Source organism: Vipera berus (assembly GCF_964194415.1).
Source record: "Vipera berus genome assembly, chromosome: 5".
In the NCBI taxonomy this organism is placed as follows: domain Eukaryota; kingdom Metazoa; phylum Chordata; class Lepidosauria; order Squamata; family Viperidae; genus Vipera; species Vipera berus.
The window spans coordinates 40,943,477-40,959,970 of record NC_138207.1 but is presented as its reverse complement, the minus strand read 5'-3'; the positions used below and the strand labels follow the sequence as shown (position 1 = coordinate 40,959,970).

Below are 16,494 nucleotides of genomic sequence, written 5' to 3'. Positions count from 1 at the left end.
GACTTCCCTCCATAGGAGAAAGATTCAGGCAAAATTAGTGCTTACCCAGTGCAGTGTCCTCGGGATGCCTACGCTCCATGTGGCCTTGTAGAAAGGAATAATTCATGAAGGTCTTGTCACAGAGCTGGCACTAAGAAACGAACAGAAGAATGAACAGCCATCTAACAACAGATTAAGAGTGTGGTCCGATGATAGAAAAATTTCTTCAAGTAGTTCTCATTCTCTGCTCCATTTATTTATATTTCCTAATAAGTGCTTTTTTTGTAAAAGAAAAAGGTGCCGGAACTCACACATGTCATACAACCCGCCTTGCCTATCCTACAAGGTTCCATCCAAAAAAGGTGCCGGAACTCCGTTCTGAGCGTTCTATGAGGAAAAAAAGCCCTGTTCCTAATGCTATAAGACACATATGGGACAAGAATACAGGTAATTCTTGACTTACGATTCATTTAGTGACCGTTCAAAATTACAAAAGTACTGGAAAAAGTGACTTATGACCATTTTTCACACTTATGACTGTTGCAGCATCCTCACGATCACATGGGCAAAATTCAGATGCTTGGTAACTGGTTCATATTTATGACGGTTGCAGTGTCCCGGGGGTGGGTGGGTCAGGTGATCACCGTTTGTGACTTTCTGACAAGCAAAGTCAATGGAGAAGCAAAATTCACTCAAAAACTGTGCTACTAACTTAACAACTGCAGTGATTCACTTAACAACTGTAGCAAGAAAGGTCATAAAATGGTGTAAAACTCATTTAACGAATGTCTTGCTTAGCAACATAAAATTTGGGCTCAATTGTGATAGTAGGTCAAGGACTACCGGTTTTTAATTCAACTCCAACCTTAACCTCACTTAACTGATATTCCCAATCTTTGAAGCAGTGGAAGAAAAACAAAGGTTTTTTTTATATTTCCTGGAATAATGCAATTGCATTTGTTTCAGATGTCACTATTATTTAGGACAGTTCCTATTTTTCAAATGTCAATCTCTAATAAATGATTATTAGGGATTTTAATCAATTTTATCTTTTATGGGTCCTTTAAAAAGAATGTTAAATATATTTCTTCTACCAATAACTGTTCAAATTGTAATATTGTCCTATGTATTCAAAGGCTGCACTCTTACAACACTGCATAATAATGGTCAGAAACATGTGCTGTTCAACACAATCTTAACTGTGAAAACAGGGTGCTAAATGGGCCTAAATGTGACTTTATTTACATCTGTGAACTTCTGAAAGTTTAAATAAATGTAGTGGGATATGCTGAAAAAGTAAGATTGAAATGAGAGCAGAAAACTAAGAACCAATCCACATGAAGCACAAGATTAGAACGAGCTCTGTATTACAGAAACTGACTATGATAAGGAATTCCAGCATCAACTGGGAATAAGATAATGGGAAACCTTTTCTGTATGGTTGAAAAGAAAATTGTACACACATAATTGCCACACTTAGATGAATTTGGGTACTTCATAAGGCTGTTCTATTCTGTGACATTCAGAAGGCAACAGGGGGTTCCCTAATTTCTAGGGCAAAGTTGTTCCAAAAGAGGGAAATCCACAAAGAATGTTTGCTTCATGACTCTTTCTGACATGATTGTACCACACAAAAGTGAGGACTTTCAGCAGATACCCTGTTGCTTTGATCAGACAGGCAGACAGCACTATTCCACTCAGAAGCGAAGTTGGTACTTATCCAGAAACAAGAGGCTTTTGTATAACAAGCTACTCCCTTTTGTTTGGATAAGCCTGAGCCTCTTCAACATATTGATGATAAAGGTAAAGTAAAGGTAAAGGTTCCCCCGCACATGCGTGCTAGTCGTTTCCGACTCTAGGGGCCGGTGCTCATCTCCGTTTCAAAGCCGAAGAGCCAGCGCTTGTCCGAGGATGTCTCCGTGGTCATGTGGCCGGCATGACTAGACGCCAAAGGCGCACGGAACGCTGTTACCTTCCCACCGGAGTGGTCCCTATTTTTCTACTTGCATTTTTACGTGCTTTCGAACTGCTAGGTTGGCAGAAGCTGGGACGAGTAACAGGCGCTCACTCTGCCACGCGGCACTCGGGATTCGACCCGCCAAACTGCCGACCTTCTGATCGACAAGCTCAGTGTCCTAACCCACTGAGCCACCGCGTCCCTATATATTGATGATACCTCCCCCTAAAAAGGCAAATGGCCTCTCTCAGTGGCTTCATGTAGAGATTAAATAGGATAGAGGAAAGAATCAACCTCTGTGGTTCCTCATAATGAAGTGCATTTTCAACGATGTATGCATTTTTCTATGGCTTTTTTGGAAGAATTGAGAACTTAAGAGAAATTGCCAAATTTCACTGCATCTCTGAAAAATTAGGCACATTTTGTGTTTTTGTTTTTTTAATTCCATTTATATCCCGCCCTTCTCCGAAGACTCAGGGCGGCTTACAAGCTTAGCAGTAGCCTTCATTCTATGTATATGCCTGCTTATTAGGGCTTTCACACACACACCCAAGCGGCATTATTACAAAGTCAGCTTAATTGCCCCCAACAATCTGGGTACAGACTGAATAAATTTCTCATGTATTTGCTGTACCTAAACCTCACCTTGTGGTAGTTGTTGGCCCCAGCTTGCAAGAGCAGCTGTTGCGTGGCAATCATTTTTTTCCGTCTCCTGCTCTCTTCCTTCACCCCCTTTAATTCTTCTGCTTGCTTATCCAGGTCATACTTGATACGCTTGCACTCTTCAAGGACTGCCTGGTGCTGCTCCTCCTGGAGTGCCAAGTTCATACTTAAGAACTCCTGAGAGTGCAACAAATATTCGATGGTGAGCTGGGCCATCTTCAGAACCTTAAGGAGAACAGGGTCTACTGGCTGCTGACAATAGGGGCACTTTTCCGCATCAAGGTTACAAAAGGTGACACCATTGATATTTTCCTGAAGAGTGTCAAGATCCAGCTCACGAGCTACCCGTTCCACATCAATGGCACTGAATCGTCTCCAGTCAATGGTTTCTCTCCGCAGCTGGAATTTAAAGGCTGGGATTACAGAAGGGTTGGCTAGCATGTTGCCCGAAAGATCACAGGTGCGCTGGAAGTTCACAGGAAATGTGGAACCTGGCATATCTATCCAATAATGTCGAGATGTAGGCAGCGGAAACGGATAATAAATATTAGATACAAAAGGCTAGGAAAAACCAGAAGATACAGATGAATCAGAATGGAAAGAAAGTAACAGTAATATATTTACTTGAAGATATGCAGTTCTTATTTAATGACCACTCATTCAGTGACTGTTTGAACTTGCATGTGTGCTGAACAAGTGGTAGATATGACTGATCCTCGAACTTATAGCCAGTGTAGTGCTCCCCGCGGTTACATGATTACGATCTGGGCACTTATCAACTGGCTAAGATTTCGTCTTAGCATGTGACAGTCATGTGAACGTAAAGTTATGCCTTTCTTACCAGCTTCCACAAGCAAAGTCAAAGAAGTTTGCAGAAAATTTAAAGTCATGGTCATTTGAAGTCCTCACTTAATGACAATAACTGGGTACTGCCAGAACTGCCATTGATAATAGGCACAGTCATGTGACTGCCAGAACTGCACCTTGCTAAGAAGCACAGTCACACTTTCGGACTGCAACAATCAGCAATGGAAATTGTTTATCCTGATTACCATTAAGGACTACCTGTACTTGACATGTATATACAGAACTGGACATTACAAAATTGGCTTATTTTTACTTTTATTTCATACCAATATTCAAATGACGAGTGAACACTCAATTAATACAAGAGTAAGATAAGTATGTGACTTAATTCACTTAATTATTATATAATTCATTTTCTAATTGATTCACTAACCATTCAAATTTAACACGAGTTATCAGTGGAAATGTTTCAGATTTCAGACTGAAAACATACAATATCTATATGTTGAAAGGCATACAGATTATTCAGAATTTATACATAATTCTCTCAGACAAAGGGCTACAAAAGCGTACATATTGTGACTACAGATAGAAAATAAAAGTGCTACTGAACTCTCTATTTTGAAAAATCAAAGTATAAGACATGTATTTGCAGACCTATAAGCTTGATAATGAAAATTTCAGTAATAACCAAAAAGCAGCTGCATTGACCACATAGGCACATAAACACCTCAGAACTGAGTATGTGACTTAGAAGGGAATATTTCAAAGATACTGCTCCAGTGGGAAACAGTAACTACTTAATATTATATGAAAAGTTTACATTACAAAGAACATGTTACCTTAATATATTATGTGAGAGTAATAGCTTGTTAGAACATAAACATAATTTAGCCTTAGTAATATATTGAGTTCTCTGTTTACCATAGAATAAAAATGGAGGGTTTTCATTATTTTTCAGATATTATTATATTTCATATAAAAATTTATATATTTTTCTGTATATAATTGGCCAAGGATGAAGTTAGATACATTGAGGTCTGCTTATTGAAACCTAAATAATTTCAAGTAATGTTCATCATTCAGTAAAGTTTGAGATATTATTAGCATATTATTAAAAACACTCCATAAAATCTAAAAATAATTTAAACAAGGGCATGCAAAATTGTTTGTAAATATTACACTATCTTTCACAGCACAATTAAAACTATTTCCTCCATAAATTCAACAGAAGTAGTGTACATATAACTCTATACAGGACTGAAATCATAGCATGTATTTCTCCTAATGCTAACGGAGAAATCATTTTTGCAATACTCACAACACTTTCTCTAGGATTCTGGCAAAAGAGGGAGAAACTTTTTTAAAAAAGATACATACCATGATTTCAATACAGAATAGCTGCTATAATCAACTTGGTTCTGTTACTCATCTGCAATGGGATATTTGTGCTGAGCAACAGTGAGTTACCAGGTGTGTCTTGTGTAATGGTAACAAGACTCCAACGGTCTGCCGAAAGTAAAAATATACTCTGGTCCAATGGAATGTTCTCTCAATGGTAAAAGATAGCCTTTATTGTCATTTTTTACTGGGAGCACCCTGGCCTCCATTAAAAATGAAATTCTGTTGCCTGCTCTCAAAAAAAAGTACGGTATATATACACATACCTATACACATACATAACAAACATATACACATTGTCAGAACCCATATCAATAGGTTCCCCTATCCTTCCTCTCCCCTCCTCCAATTTTTTCTTTTCCTCTTTCATCCTGACCTGAATCTCACTCTCTTCTCATCCTGGGTTCTGCCATACTCCTAGGGGGGAGGGGAGAGTGCTTGAGGGTTATTGCCTTGACTTCCTCTATCACTACAATGTAACACTTTGCTTTCCTGCATTATTCTTCTGTGAACTTTCCCATCCCTTCATGTCAGTTAGCAAAGGGACTGAAAGAAAGAGATGCAACCTCCAGCAACTGGTTTATCTCTGTGCTCCCAGAGAAGGTGCAAAGAGCCGCCTAAGCATGGCAGCTGCAACCGGAGACGGCCTGATGTTATCTCCCTTTCCTACGAGGAACCTAACACCTGGGGATTGGGCCATTTGAACTGACCAGATGAACTGTGGGGTGGGGTTTTGCTTGGGACACTTTTACCTATCGATCTGGGCAGGAAACCCTCAGATCCTGTCTAGTATGCCTGCTATCAACTTCTCCTAATAAAAGATCCTTTTGGAAGAAACTGCTTCCCCAAGTTCTCCTTTCTTGGGATGAGGTTTTGAAGTGGGCCCTGACACACATTAACATATAAATATATCACTTGAGAGTTCACAAGGTTGATGCAAACAAAACTGTGATTGAATCTGGATGTTCTGCTTCAGATACCATGAAGCCTCCTCCCAGAAGGTAACAAGAACAGTTTGTGGAAAACAAGGAGAAAAAAAACCAAGGATTGTTTTTGAAGTGTTTTGTGGAAAACATGTATTTAGTTCAAATACTGTTCAAGAGAGAACCACAAAGGAAAATATGCTAAATTATTTAACAATGGAAAAATGTTCAGCAGAAGGCCTCAAAACTAGCACCTTTTCTGTTAGGCATCCACTAGTTACATCTGTGTACTTGAGTTATCCAAGTTATAGATATTTGTATATGAATTATAAAGCTCAATTCTTTTTTTTTTAACACAGTAGCATACAAACATTCAAAATCACTATCTGGAATCCTTAAATAACCCAGTTCTGTTATCCTTGCATAAAGTGGAATTGTTAAATCTGCTTATTATTTCTGCAGGTAAAAGAAGACAGATTAACTTGAAAAGTTAGTCCTATCATAGCTTTAGCATACATCACAAAGAAAAAAGAATTAATATTGGAGAAATAACACAAACAGAAATGTTTAGATGTATTTTCACATCCTTAACCTGGACAAGTGAAAATCAAGCCTTCTGTACCTAAACACGCTATTTTCTTCCACCTAGATGTCTGTGAGCTAAATTCTTTCATAAACTGAGCATATGAGCATGGGTGCTAATTTTTACTGAAAGAAAAATAATAACACAAAGCATATTAACAAAAAAACAAAATGATAGACAAGTTGGGTAAATTGAGCACCTATGTATTGAAGGATCTCCTGGTAGTGTGACATGTTCTGGGTTCCTCTCCTCTGCACACCTTCACTAATGAGAATTGAGCTTTTTATAGTGATAGCTATAGTGATACCTATGCTACTTTTCTTTTCTTGTAGGAATGAATGGCATCCACTTATTGGAAGTTGTATTTTAGGCAATTGATTCATGTCATTCAGGTCACCTAATGGTCATCTGAAATCCCATCTTTCGGATGGGGGAAATAGTTGTTTTTGGGGTTGGAAGCAAACAATTTGTATTTCTGGCAAAGCCATGTATGACCATTACAAAGCCTGCATATGTTATTTAGGTTTTTACAAATAATGATTTTAAGCAAGAAACATGGTTTTGGGCCATGCCCACTTTATATGATTAACCTATAAAATCTGATTTCAATGTAGGGGACATTGAATTCATACAAGAGCTGCACAGCAGACCTGCCTTGCCCTGAAGCAGCCCCCATCAGAAATTTATTTATGTATTTATGTATTGAATTTATCTGCCACCCATCTCACAGTAAATGAGTTCAGGTGGCTAAAATAATGTTGAATCATTTATTGATTGATGGATATGTCCAAAACAACTGTTACTTCTCCTTTCATTTAAGAATGATGATCCCAGTGTTTCTCAATTGTAGCAACTTTAAAATGGGAAAATGTGTGAACTTCAACTCCCAGAATTCCACATCCACCCATCCTGAATGGGGAATTTGGGGAACTGAATTCTACGCATCTTAAAGTTGTCAAAGTTGAAAAACACTGGACCATCTTGTGGGAATCTCTCCTTGTGATCAACACAAAGCTCTCATCTTTATTACATGAAAAAGAGAGCTATTCAGAGCACATTATATGCAATTAACATTTTTTATTCATTAAGTGCTATGCTGTTTACAAGGATTCCTTTCCAATACAATTCAGAGGTGTAAGAGCTATGCACCTCGGTTAGCAAAACTGAAAAAGGGGGAAGAGGGACACAAATGAATCAACAATTTAGACCAGCATGGAGTCTTTCTAGGTTTCCACAAAAGTTGTGCAACCAAAAAGAAAGCACAACTTTTGAAATGATGTAGATCAGGGGTCCCCAAATGATGTAGATCAGGGGTCCATGGACCAGTACCGGGCTGCAACATGCCAGCAACTGGTTCGCATAAACAAGCAAAGCTCCATATCCACAGGATGCAGGCAGCACACAAAACCCCCTCCAGTCCAAGGAAAAATCGCTCTCTATGTAGCCAGTCCCTGGTGCCCAAAAGGTAGGGGACCTCTGATGTAGATAGTTGCTAAGGCTCACTCCTGTGTACTCCCAAACTGCCCTTTGGAAATTGAACCTAAAGTCCTACATAGCTCAAATATTCACCCAAACATGTGAAATATACATGCAAGGGCCAGGCAGGCTTTGAAAATAATTCAGAGTTGCTTGGGACATCATACGAGGATGGAAACTAATCAAAGAGAGAAGCAACCTGGAATTAAGGAGAAACTTCCTCTCCTAACAGTAAGGAAAATTGTGGAACAGTTTGCTGTCAGAAATTGTGGATGCTTCATCACTGGAGGTTTTTAATAAGAGACTGGGCAGTCACTTGTCTGAAATGGTTATAGGTTCTCCTGCTTGAGCAGGGGACTGGACTAGAAGACCTCCAAGGTCCCTTCTAGTTCTATTCTGATTAATACACTACTCATTAAAGGCTTGTCTCTTTATTCAGGCTTCCTCATTGAAGTTAATACCATTTTTAAACTATCTATGCTCTTGCAGGTCTGAAGCACTTCTGAATCAAACTTATGGAAAGCTCTACCTTTCTCAGGCTTTCAGGTGACATTTTCATTAGACAACCCCGCAATCCCAATGCTCCTTTTGAACACACTGGCTATTGCCAATTCTACCTGGTTTGGAAAAGAATTAATTTTTCAAGTTTAAACCGACAGGATTCCCAGCACAATGAAAACATGATAAAATTCCAACTCAGCTTCAGTATCTTTTGGCAGAAAACAGGACAGGAACACTGTGGTAGGTGCTACTAAAAGTGTGCTCTTGGGTGTGAAAATAGTAAGCATGTTCTGATCCCTCGGGTCACCCGGTGAGATACGGTTGCTACTGTTTTGACCTGACACAGGTCAACCTGAGAAAAAAAAATCTAGCATACAACCCACGAGGGTTAAGTATTTAGCTCACAAGATGCTTGGATCTGTGCGTCTCCCTCTCTGGATGGAGGCCACAATCTGTCCAACTCTGCGGGATCTCTTGTCCTCATAAAAAAAGAGCCAGCTTATGATCAGCCTTTCCTTTGCGACTGGAAACGCGAGCCGATTTCGAGACTTTCAGAAATGCCAAAGCCTCAACAAAGAGGGCTACAAACAGGCGACGGGCCCTGATAGACCGTCCAAGCATCTTGTTCCAAGTCACGGAACTTCTCGTGGCCAGCAGCCTCCCAGACGCGGCTTCAGACTGGGCAAGGAGCGCCCTTCGAGAAGTCGGAAAGCCGCGTTGTTACTTAAACCGTCTCCGACGCACCGCCTCGGTTTCCCTTCACCCCTTTCCCGCGGTTATAAGCCCACGTATTCTCCAGGGGCCTCGCATTCTCCGGGCCTAAGGAGGTTGCAAAGGAAACGGCTTTCGAAGAAAAAGTTGGGCTGGCGAAAACAGATCGCAGAGGGAGATCATTTCGTCCCCTGTTCAGTAGCCACAATATTATTATTCAGATATGCCAGACTCGTTCAGCCATGAACAAAGCTGGTAATGGTTAACCGAGAAAGCGATGCAAATATGAGAAGAGAGAACTGGCTTGAGCAAGGCGTAGTCCCACCTCCTCCTCCTCCTCCTCCTCCTCTCTCCCCTTCTCCAGCTTTTTTTTTGGGGGGGGGGTATTAAAGCACAGGACTATATTTCCAACAAAGCAAATCCTTACCTGCCCACAGGAAGCATATTTTGCGAAGCAGAGCGGTATGTATGGTGATTGTGATTGTGTGCCTGCACTCGCGCTTGAAAAGGCCGATACGAACAGCGCGGGCTGGAGACAAAACTCGGCGCTGAAATCCTCCGTCTCTCCCCTCCCACCCAGGAAATTCAACACCATCCAGGCAAAGATCCCGTCGCCGGTTCCCCACGGCAACGAATCGCTTTCTCGGCCCGAAATTTGCAACGTCAGAGGTGAAGCCTGAAAGCAATTCCGAGGCTTTGCTGCGCCTCCGAAGCTTCTCCCAGGAGGGCTGGAAACAGCTGGCAAACCGTCCCCCAAGCCAAGCTGTTGCTGTAGTAATTTATGAAAACACGGCACCTGATTGCTTTCTCTTGCTTGTTTAAGCTTCATTCCGGCTGTAATCTACCCACAGGGTACAACGAGGGAGGATCGGGCAATCACAGTTTACTAAAATATTGGTCCTCGGAGGTCTGTTAAAGGCTTCGCTTGTTGAATAACAAAGCTGCCTCTCCGTTTCTGGTTTGGTGTCTCATCACCACCAGCAGAGAGGAGACAAGGCCAAAAGTTGGGGCTGCTTTCTACGGAGAGTTTAAGTTGTATCCCCGTGTGCAGCGCTAAACGGTCAAAACGCCCCCGAATAGGGGAAAGATATCCCTTAATTTGCGATTGGCGTCTCCAAAGAAAGCGGAAGTAGCAGCCCAGGTGGTCTATATTTCAAAAGGATGGAAAACGAGGCATCACTTAATAAACCTCAGAGAATAAGTGAAGCCTTCCAAAATTACCAGGCATTGATGAGAGAAAGCTGGAAAGTTCCTTTCTTTTTGCGTTTTTAAAGTTTGCTTAACTAAACGGTGAAAGAAGGAAGGAAATCCCATCCTGGGTGTAGAACATATCAAACAATTCTCATCAGGTTCCAAAAAAAGACAAATGCTGAACTTTTTATGTCACATAGGTCTTAAGATACAAACACAAAGCAGAGAATATAGAAAACCTCTTGCTACAGTGGGGGCTAACCTTATATTAAGTGGGAAGCTGTTTCATCATCAGGCCCAGCCACAGAATAAACTCAGGCTTCCTTTGTGTGCAGTATAGAGGGCTCATAGATCAGCTTGAGACTTTTTCCTATCAAAGTGTGATAACATTCTGTAATTAAATTATAACCAAGTCTAATTCACATCTATCCCTAAATTAGCATGTATCTTTTCCCTGAATTTCATTCTTTTATTTCTCTTAAAATAAAATTGTGATTCCCCCCCCCCCCTAAACTTAAAGCAGAAATGTAACCGTCTATCTCAGGGGTAGGCAACCTTGGCTCTTTTATGACTCATGGACTTCAACTCCCAGAATTCCTGACTCAGTCAGCTATGCTGAGTCAGCTATGCTGACTCAGGAATTCTGGGAGTTGAAGTCCATGAGTCATAAAAGAGCCGAGGTTGCCTACCCCCCTGGTCTATCTCCATCCTTGTTCTCAGAAGAGGCCATTATTAAATTGTATTAGATTAGTGTTTCTCAATCTTGGTGTGTGGGATTTCAACTCCAGAAATGCTGGCTGGAGAATTCTTGGAGTTGAAATCCACATACCTAAAAGTTTCCAAGGTTAAGAAACATTGCAGTAGATTCTTGGGATATTACTTAGCTTTATCATTAAGCAATCTCAATACATGTTCAAAGTTAACATTTCTACATACATTAATACAGTGGTACTTTGGTACTCAATTACTTTGAAAGTCATCGAATTTGGTACTTAATGCATTTTGACACAAAAGTTTTGTCCCAGTTCTCATTGTTTGTTTGGTACTCAACACACAAACTAGAGCTTGTCAGTGTCTTTTGACTCACTACATTATTCCTTATGGGGAAAAAATTGTTTAGTGGTCAATATTTTGGGTACTCATCACACCTCCCGGAACCAATTAACAATGAATACTGAGGTATCACTTTAGTTTGTTTCTATACGTGTCTATTTGGAATAATACATTAGGGATTAGTCCCGGTTAGTCAGAATAAAATCATAGCTTTAGACAAATTTGGTACATCTTGAGGCATTTAACTGGTCACTGAAAAATGAATGAGAAATGTATCCATAACATAGTATACACAACAATGAGAAAATCATGTATACTTTAGTGATGTGTACTACAATAATTGTAAATGACATCCTTATACAGCAAATGATTTTTTTTTAAAAAAGAGCTAGTTTCATTTCACATTATCATTACATCCATTCAGTTCATCTATTCAGTTCATTATTTATTGCTACCAAAATGTTACATTCCAAAACTATCAGTGCTGTATTTTCAACTTTTTAAAGCCCCTGTTGCACAGCACCCTTTCTGATAATATCACAACTGCAATACTGGCCAGTTATAAAGTTGCCAGCAAACATAGATGAAAAAAGTCAGAAAATGTCTACTGACATTTTTTTCTCATTCTTTCTCCCTTATTTCCCTTTTCCGTTGCTAGCTCTGCATCAGAGGAGACTGTTGTAGAATCACTTTGCTAATTATTTGGTTTGGGTTTGCCTTACAAAGATTATTACATAGTGCCTGAGAATTTAAGCCTATTTTGCCAAACATTAAAAATAGTCTTCAGCATAATTTATTATAAATGAAAAACACATGTAAAGTTTCAGAAGATGCAAGAAGAATGCGAAAGAGTGGAGAGCAGCCAGTCCATATTTCTGAGCAGAGAAGACCCACCAGCTAAGCCAGCCGGCTTGGTTCCAAGAGAGATGTGTGCATGTGTATATTGCATAGTCTTACTTGAAATGGGAAACTGGCTGAACAAATTGCAAAGTAGATCATATGGGATATTCTTCCTAGTGAGTATGATCTTGTTCATGAAGAGACTTGATGCAGCAGGTTTGCTATTAGGAATGTAGTGCTCTATTAAATGCCAACTAGAATAGTTCCATGTGAAAGAGCATGTTTCAACAGTGTTTAAGTGCCCTATTGGAGAAAATATTGCGGTGACAGATAAAAAATAAACCTGCTGTGGATAAAATATATCCCATTCCTACTCTTTTTCCTTAATGTTAAACATATATTCATTTGATATGAAGCTATCACAAGTTACTGGCTTCTAAATTTCTTTATTGTTACTGTTTTGAGCTGAAAACAATAGTAAATATGAAATTATTATTATTTTCATAGCCAGAAATAACATCCTATCAGTAATGATAATTTCATAAACTTTCATCAAGGACAATTGATAAAAGAAACATTCTGTAAGTTGCTGTTAAAAGGAATAGAAATAAATTACATGTAAATTCATAGTTGGTGCTCCAAGCACAAATCTATCTTTAAGGAGTCCCCATATTGTGTCCTCATTGCTACCTCAAAGTCATGAGTAGTTTTACAGAGGTACTAGAAACTAAAAGGTTATCATCTCATCTCTGATTTGCAACTGTTCAAAGACAAGTTCCCATAAAAATATTTGCTTAACAATAAAACATCAATAACACACATTTAAAAGCATTAGTTTTATTTTGTTTTAAAAATAACAAACCTCTGTTCTTAGCAAATTTAGGCTATCGCTATTGCATGTGACTGCTTCCCATATAGTGTGAAATGAAAAAGGCGAAAAGATTTACCTTTGGAAAAGCCTAAAAAGAAGCTGTATATTTCCTGGGCTCAAAGAGAGGTTTTGCCTATATTGCTCGTTCATTCCCTGTATTTCTGAAAGTGTTAAACATTATCTTTGAAGATTGCTAAATTAATATTTGAAGGTTTACTGAGTTTCAAACCACAGTTTGATATGCTGGAATTATAGAAAAAAAAACCTCAAGGTAGGATTAGTGTCTTCCTGTTTGGTATAGGAGAGGAAAGTTTCCGTCCTGTTTTGATATTTCTGAGCAGCCGAGTGTGGCTGGTCAAAACTCCCACTGAGTGTTAGTAGCATGATGGATCAGGAGGGGAGGAGGGGGAGGGAAAGGAGTCTTAACTTGCTTTGATTCCTTCTGTCTCCTCCCACCCAGAATTTACTATGTTCTGTTATGGTTTCTGGAGGTCTTGATTTCCTGGCCTTTCAAATATCCAGCATCAGAGACTGGAATATATGTAAAAAGAAAGGAAGGGATTCCCAGGGTTCTTGGAGAACTGTCACAAAAGCAACCGGATTACAACCTTAACTAGTTTTATTTTGGGGCAACTGTGTCTTGTGTAGCTCGACTCTATATGTACTAGGACAATATGTTCTGACCAGGTTTTCCACAAGTGTGTTGCTTCCAATGGTCATATTCTTTTTCTTTTTCTGGTTCATGAAGTTCCATAAGTGCAAAGCATAGGAATGATTGAACTCTGGCTTTGTGATCCATACTTCATAATACTTTGTCCATGTTTCATAAGGAATGGGATAGAAACGTTGAGGGTGCAGAAAGGAAATATTGTAGCATATGTGGTCTTCCACATTCTCAAAGTTTCTAAGATTACATTGCTTCTTTAGTATTCTTGTAAATAAGTTAGGTCCCTGATTTCCCCAGATTTCTCCATTGTAATTATGAACAAAACCATTCATGCAATCCCAGATGAACCAATGATGACGCTGAAAACCAAAGACCCCATTGCTGGAGAACTGGGAAGACTGAGCTGCCAAAAAATTAACTGCTGGGATAGGTTTGATGGAAATAACATCAGTGTCCATATAAATTCCTCCATATTTCCACACTACTGCAAGTCTGATTGCATCAGAAATAATATAGGTCCAATATTTCTCCTTTGTTCTATTGACCTGAAAAAATTCAAAATTGATACATAAGCAAGGAATAACAACTAGCTAAGCTAAAGCAATATTTCTGGTATTTGCAGTGAAGAAATCATATCCGTATAGTACAACTTAACTGTTACAGATTCAAGTTCTGGATGTGATATGCTAAACTGTGTATATTTAATTTAATTTAATTTAATTTATTATCATTTCTATACCGCCCTTCTCCCGAAGGACTCAGGGCGGTGTAAGCTTTATCCCTGAGATTCTGACTAATTCAAGATATTGCATGACGTGCTTGTGTGTATGTTTGTGTACACTCCCACATATACATGTGTGTGTGTATGTATTTGTGCTAACCAAAGTATGTTTTTAAAAATATATTTATTTTCCAATGGATCCACTAATATTAGTTATACTGATTATTTCTGCATTTTCTTAATATACTTGGAAAGCTTTAAGTAACAAAACATATTGTGATCAGTACATAAATACTGCTACAACTTGTTCAGAATGCAAGTCTTACTAAGTTAAAGGCAATATTTTACATGGAGTGAAAACTATGCCCAAATTAAAAATACATTAAGCAAAAGTTCAAAAGTTCAAACTTCAGGAAAAATGTTCATATTGTTCTTTTAATGTCACTACCAAGGTATAACATAATATTTAAAAAATTATTTCATCCTTAGTGTGGATAGCTTTTTCCAAGCACATGTAAAATATCTCAGATGCAATTGTTATCTCCTTTTAAATGAGTCAGAAATTAGATCATGCTTAACCCTCTTTCCTAAAAACCTGCAGAGCTGCTGCTGTATAGATTAATAGCCTGACCTGGTAATGGGCTTTGTTCTTAGAGAATAATTTTTCAAAGGATAGAGAGCCAATGTGGTTATTTCCTGATATGTTGTATTAACTTTGCAGAGTTCAGGCAACCTCTTAACTTTATCTTAAAGAGAGCAGTGAAGATCAAGTAAAATCCTTTCCATCTAACTTTTATGTTTGGGAAAGTATTCTGAATCAAGATTTACTTTTTTTGAGAAGCAGTCTCATAGTTGTTCCTGGAAGCGCTGTGGATAAGGTAGAGTCTTACTGAATAATCCCACTGCAATATGAGTATAAGGCACACTTAATGTTAAAGAAAAGAAAACAGAGAGTTTCCTGTAGCATGTCATATAGTACATTGCGAGTAATATTCTTTTTGCCATGGCTACTCTAGGGGAGAAACTTCCAAATTGATTTTTTTATTTGATTTACTGTATATTTTTTTCTATTTTCTCTTCTGGTAAGTACTTAAGATTGCTAGCAAAATGTATAATATAGAATATAAAGAATTAAAGGTGTGGAATACAATTAAGACTCCATAAGTAGTAAAATCATGTGACTGTTGAAAATCTAAGGAAGAGGTGTCCACAGATCCTTAAATTCTGAGTGAATGGGGCTGGCGTCAAACACAACTCCCAAAGGAGAATGTTTCTTCAGATAAATGAAAAAGCAATAACAGAATGAACAGCACAGGTCAGCTGGAATTAATGTTGCCTTTTTCTCTAGCTATTCAGAGCCATCTTACCTGAAGATACCATGACAATAGAGGCGTGTCCTGGAATAAAATGTCCTCCTGAAGAGGGAAAAGGAAAACATTCTTCATAGTTGATAAGAAGTAAAGTGAGGGGTAAGAAGATTTTATAACTGGCAATGTGTTGTTGTCCAGTCCTTTCATAAAGAAAATGATGGGCCTGTCTGGATAAACTCTGGCAGCAGATTCCACAGAACATAAAACAAGTGGGGAAGATGGCAGATGATCGGTTGTTTCCAGGAAGATGATACTTCTGCCCTGGGTCATGACATCTTTGGGCCTCAGGAAATGTTTGGAAATTGGATTGCAGAAAAAGAAGCAAACTGGTTCTTGAGACAGTTCATAAACTATTCCAAATGCAAATAGAAAGGTGACACACAAGCACATCTGAATTTCTTTCATCTTGTTGACTGCTTCTTAGGCTTTTGATGTGAGTGAAAACAATGTCCATTAGTCATGCATTTTCTACCACCACCACAACTACTGCACACACAAAAATCTACTTTCCTATTGCTAGTAAAATTCTTCAGCTACTCTTCTCCTAGGCAGAAAGGCATAACTCCTTATAGGTGTTCCACAGTGATATAAGAATCTGTGCTAAGAGCACTTTTAAGTAGAACTAAGCTGATTTCTTCTCAAAAACATTTTCCCGGGAAAACGCTGATCATTCCTTTATGGGCTCTCTAGAAATGGAAGATAATCACATACTCTCCACCTCAAAATGCATTTAGAATTATGTACTGTAAGCTACTAACCAGCCCACCAACCAGCCTGCTG

General features: G+C 38.8%; 2 protein-coding genes across 2 annotated transcripts in view; both read right to left on the bottom strand.

The window, feature by feature from the left end:
- DZIP1L (DAZ interacting zinc finger protein 1 like) overlaps window positions 1-9,485 on the bottom strand; it is a 31,032-nt gene extending 21,547 nt beyond the window's left edge. The window contains exons 1-3 of the mRNA XM_081328244.1: window positions 9,429-9,485; window positions 2,582-3,160; window positions 46-130 (exon numbers count right to left, since the gene is read on the bottom strand). Coding sequence (XP_081184370.1) covers window positions 46-130; window positions 2,582-3,097 — 601 coding nt within the window. The 5' untranslated portion in view covers window positions 3,098-3,160; window positions 9,429-9,485. The remainder of the gene's footprint in view (window positions 1-45; window positions 131-2,581; window positions 3,161-9,428) is intronic.
- A 4,080-nt stretch (window positions 9,486-13,565) lies between these two features.
- Window positions 13,566-16,119, bottom strand: A4GNT (alpha-1,4-N-acetylglucosaminyltransferase; the record flags this gene model as incomplete). Its single annotated transcript, XM_081328551.1, has 2 exons — window positions 13,566-14,168; window positions 15,712-16,119. 2 exons carry the CDS (start codon window positions 16,117-16,119, stop codon window positions 13,566-13,568), a joined length of 1,011 nt encoding a protein of 336 aa, XP_081184677.1.
- Between the last annotated feature and the right edge of the window lie 375 nt (window positions 16,120-16,494).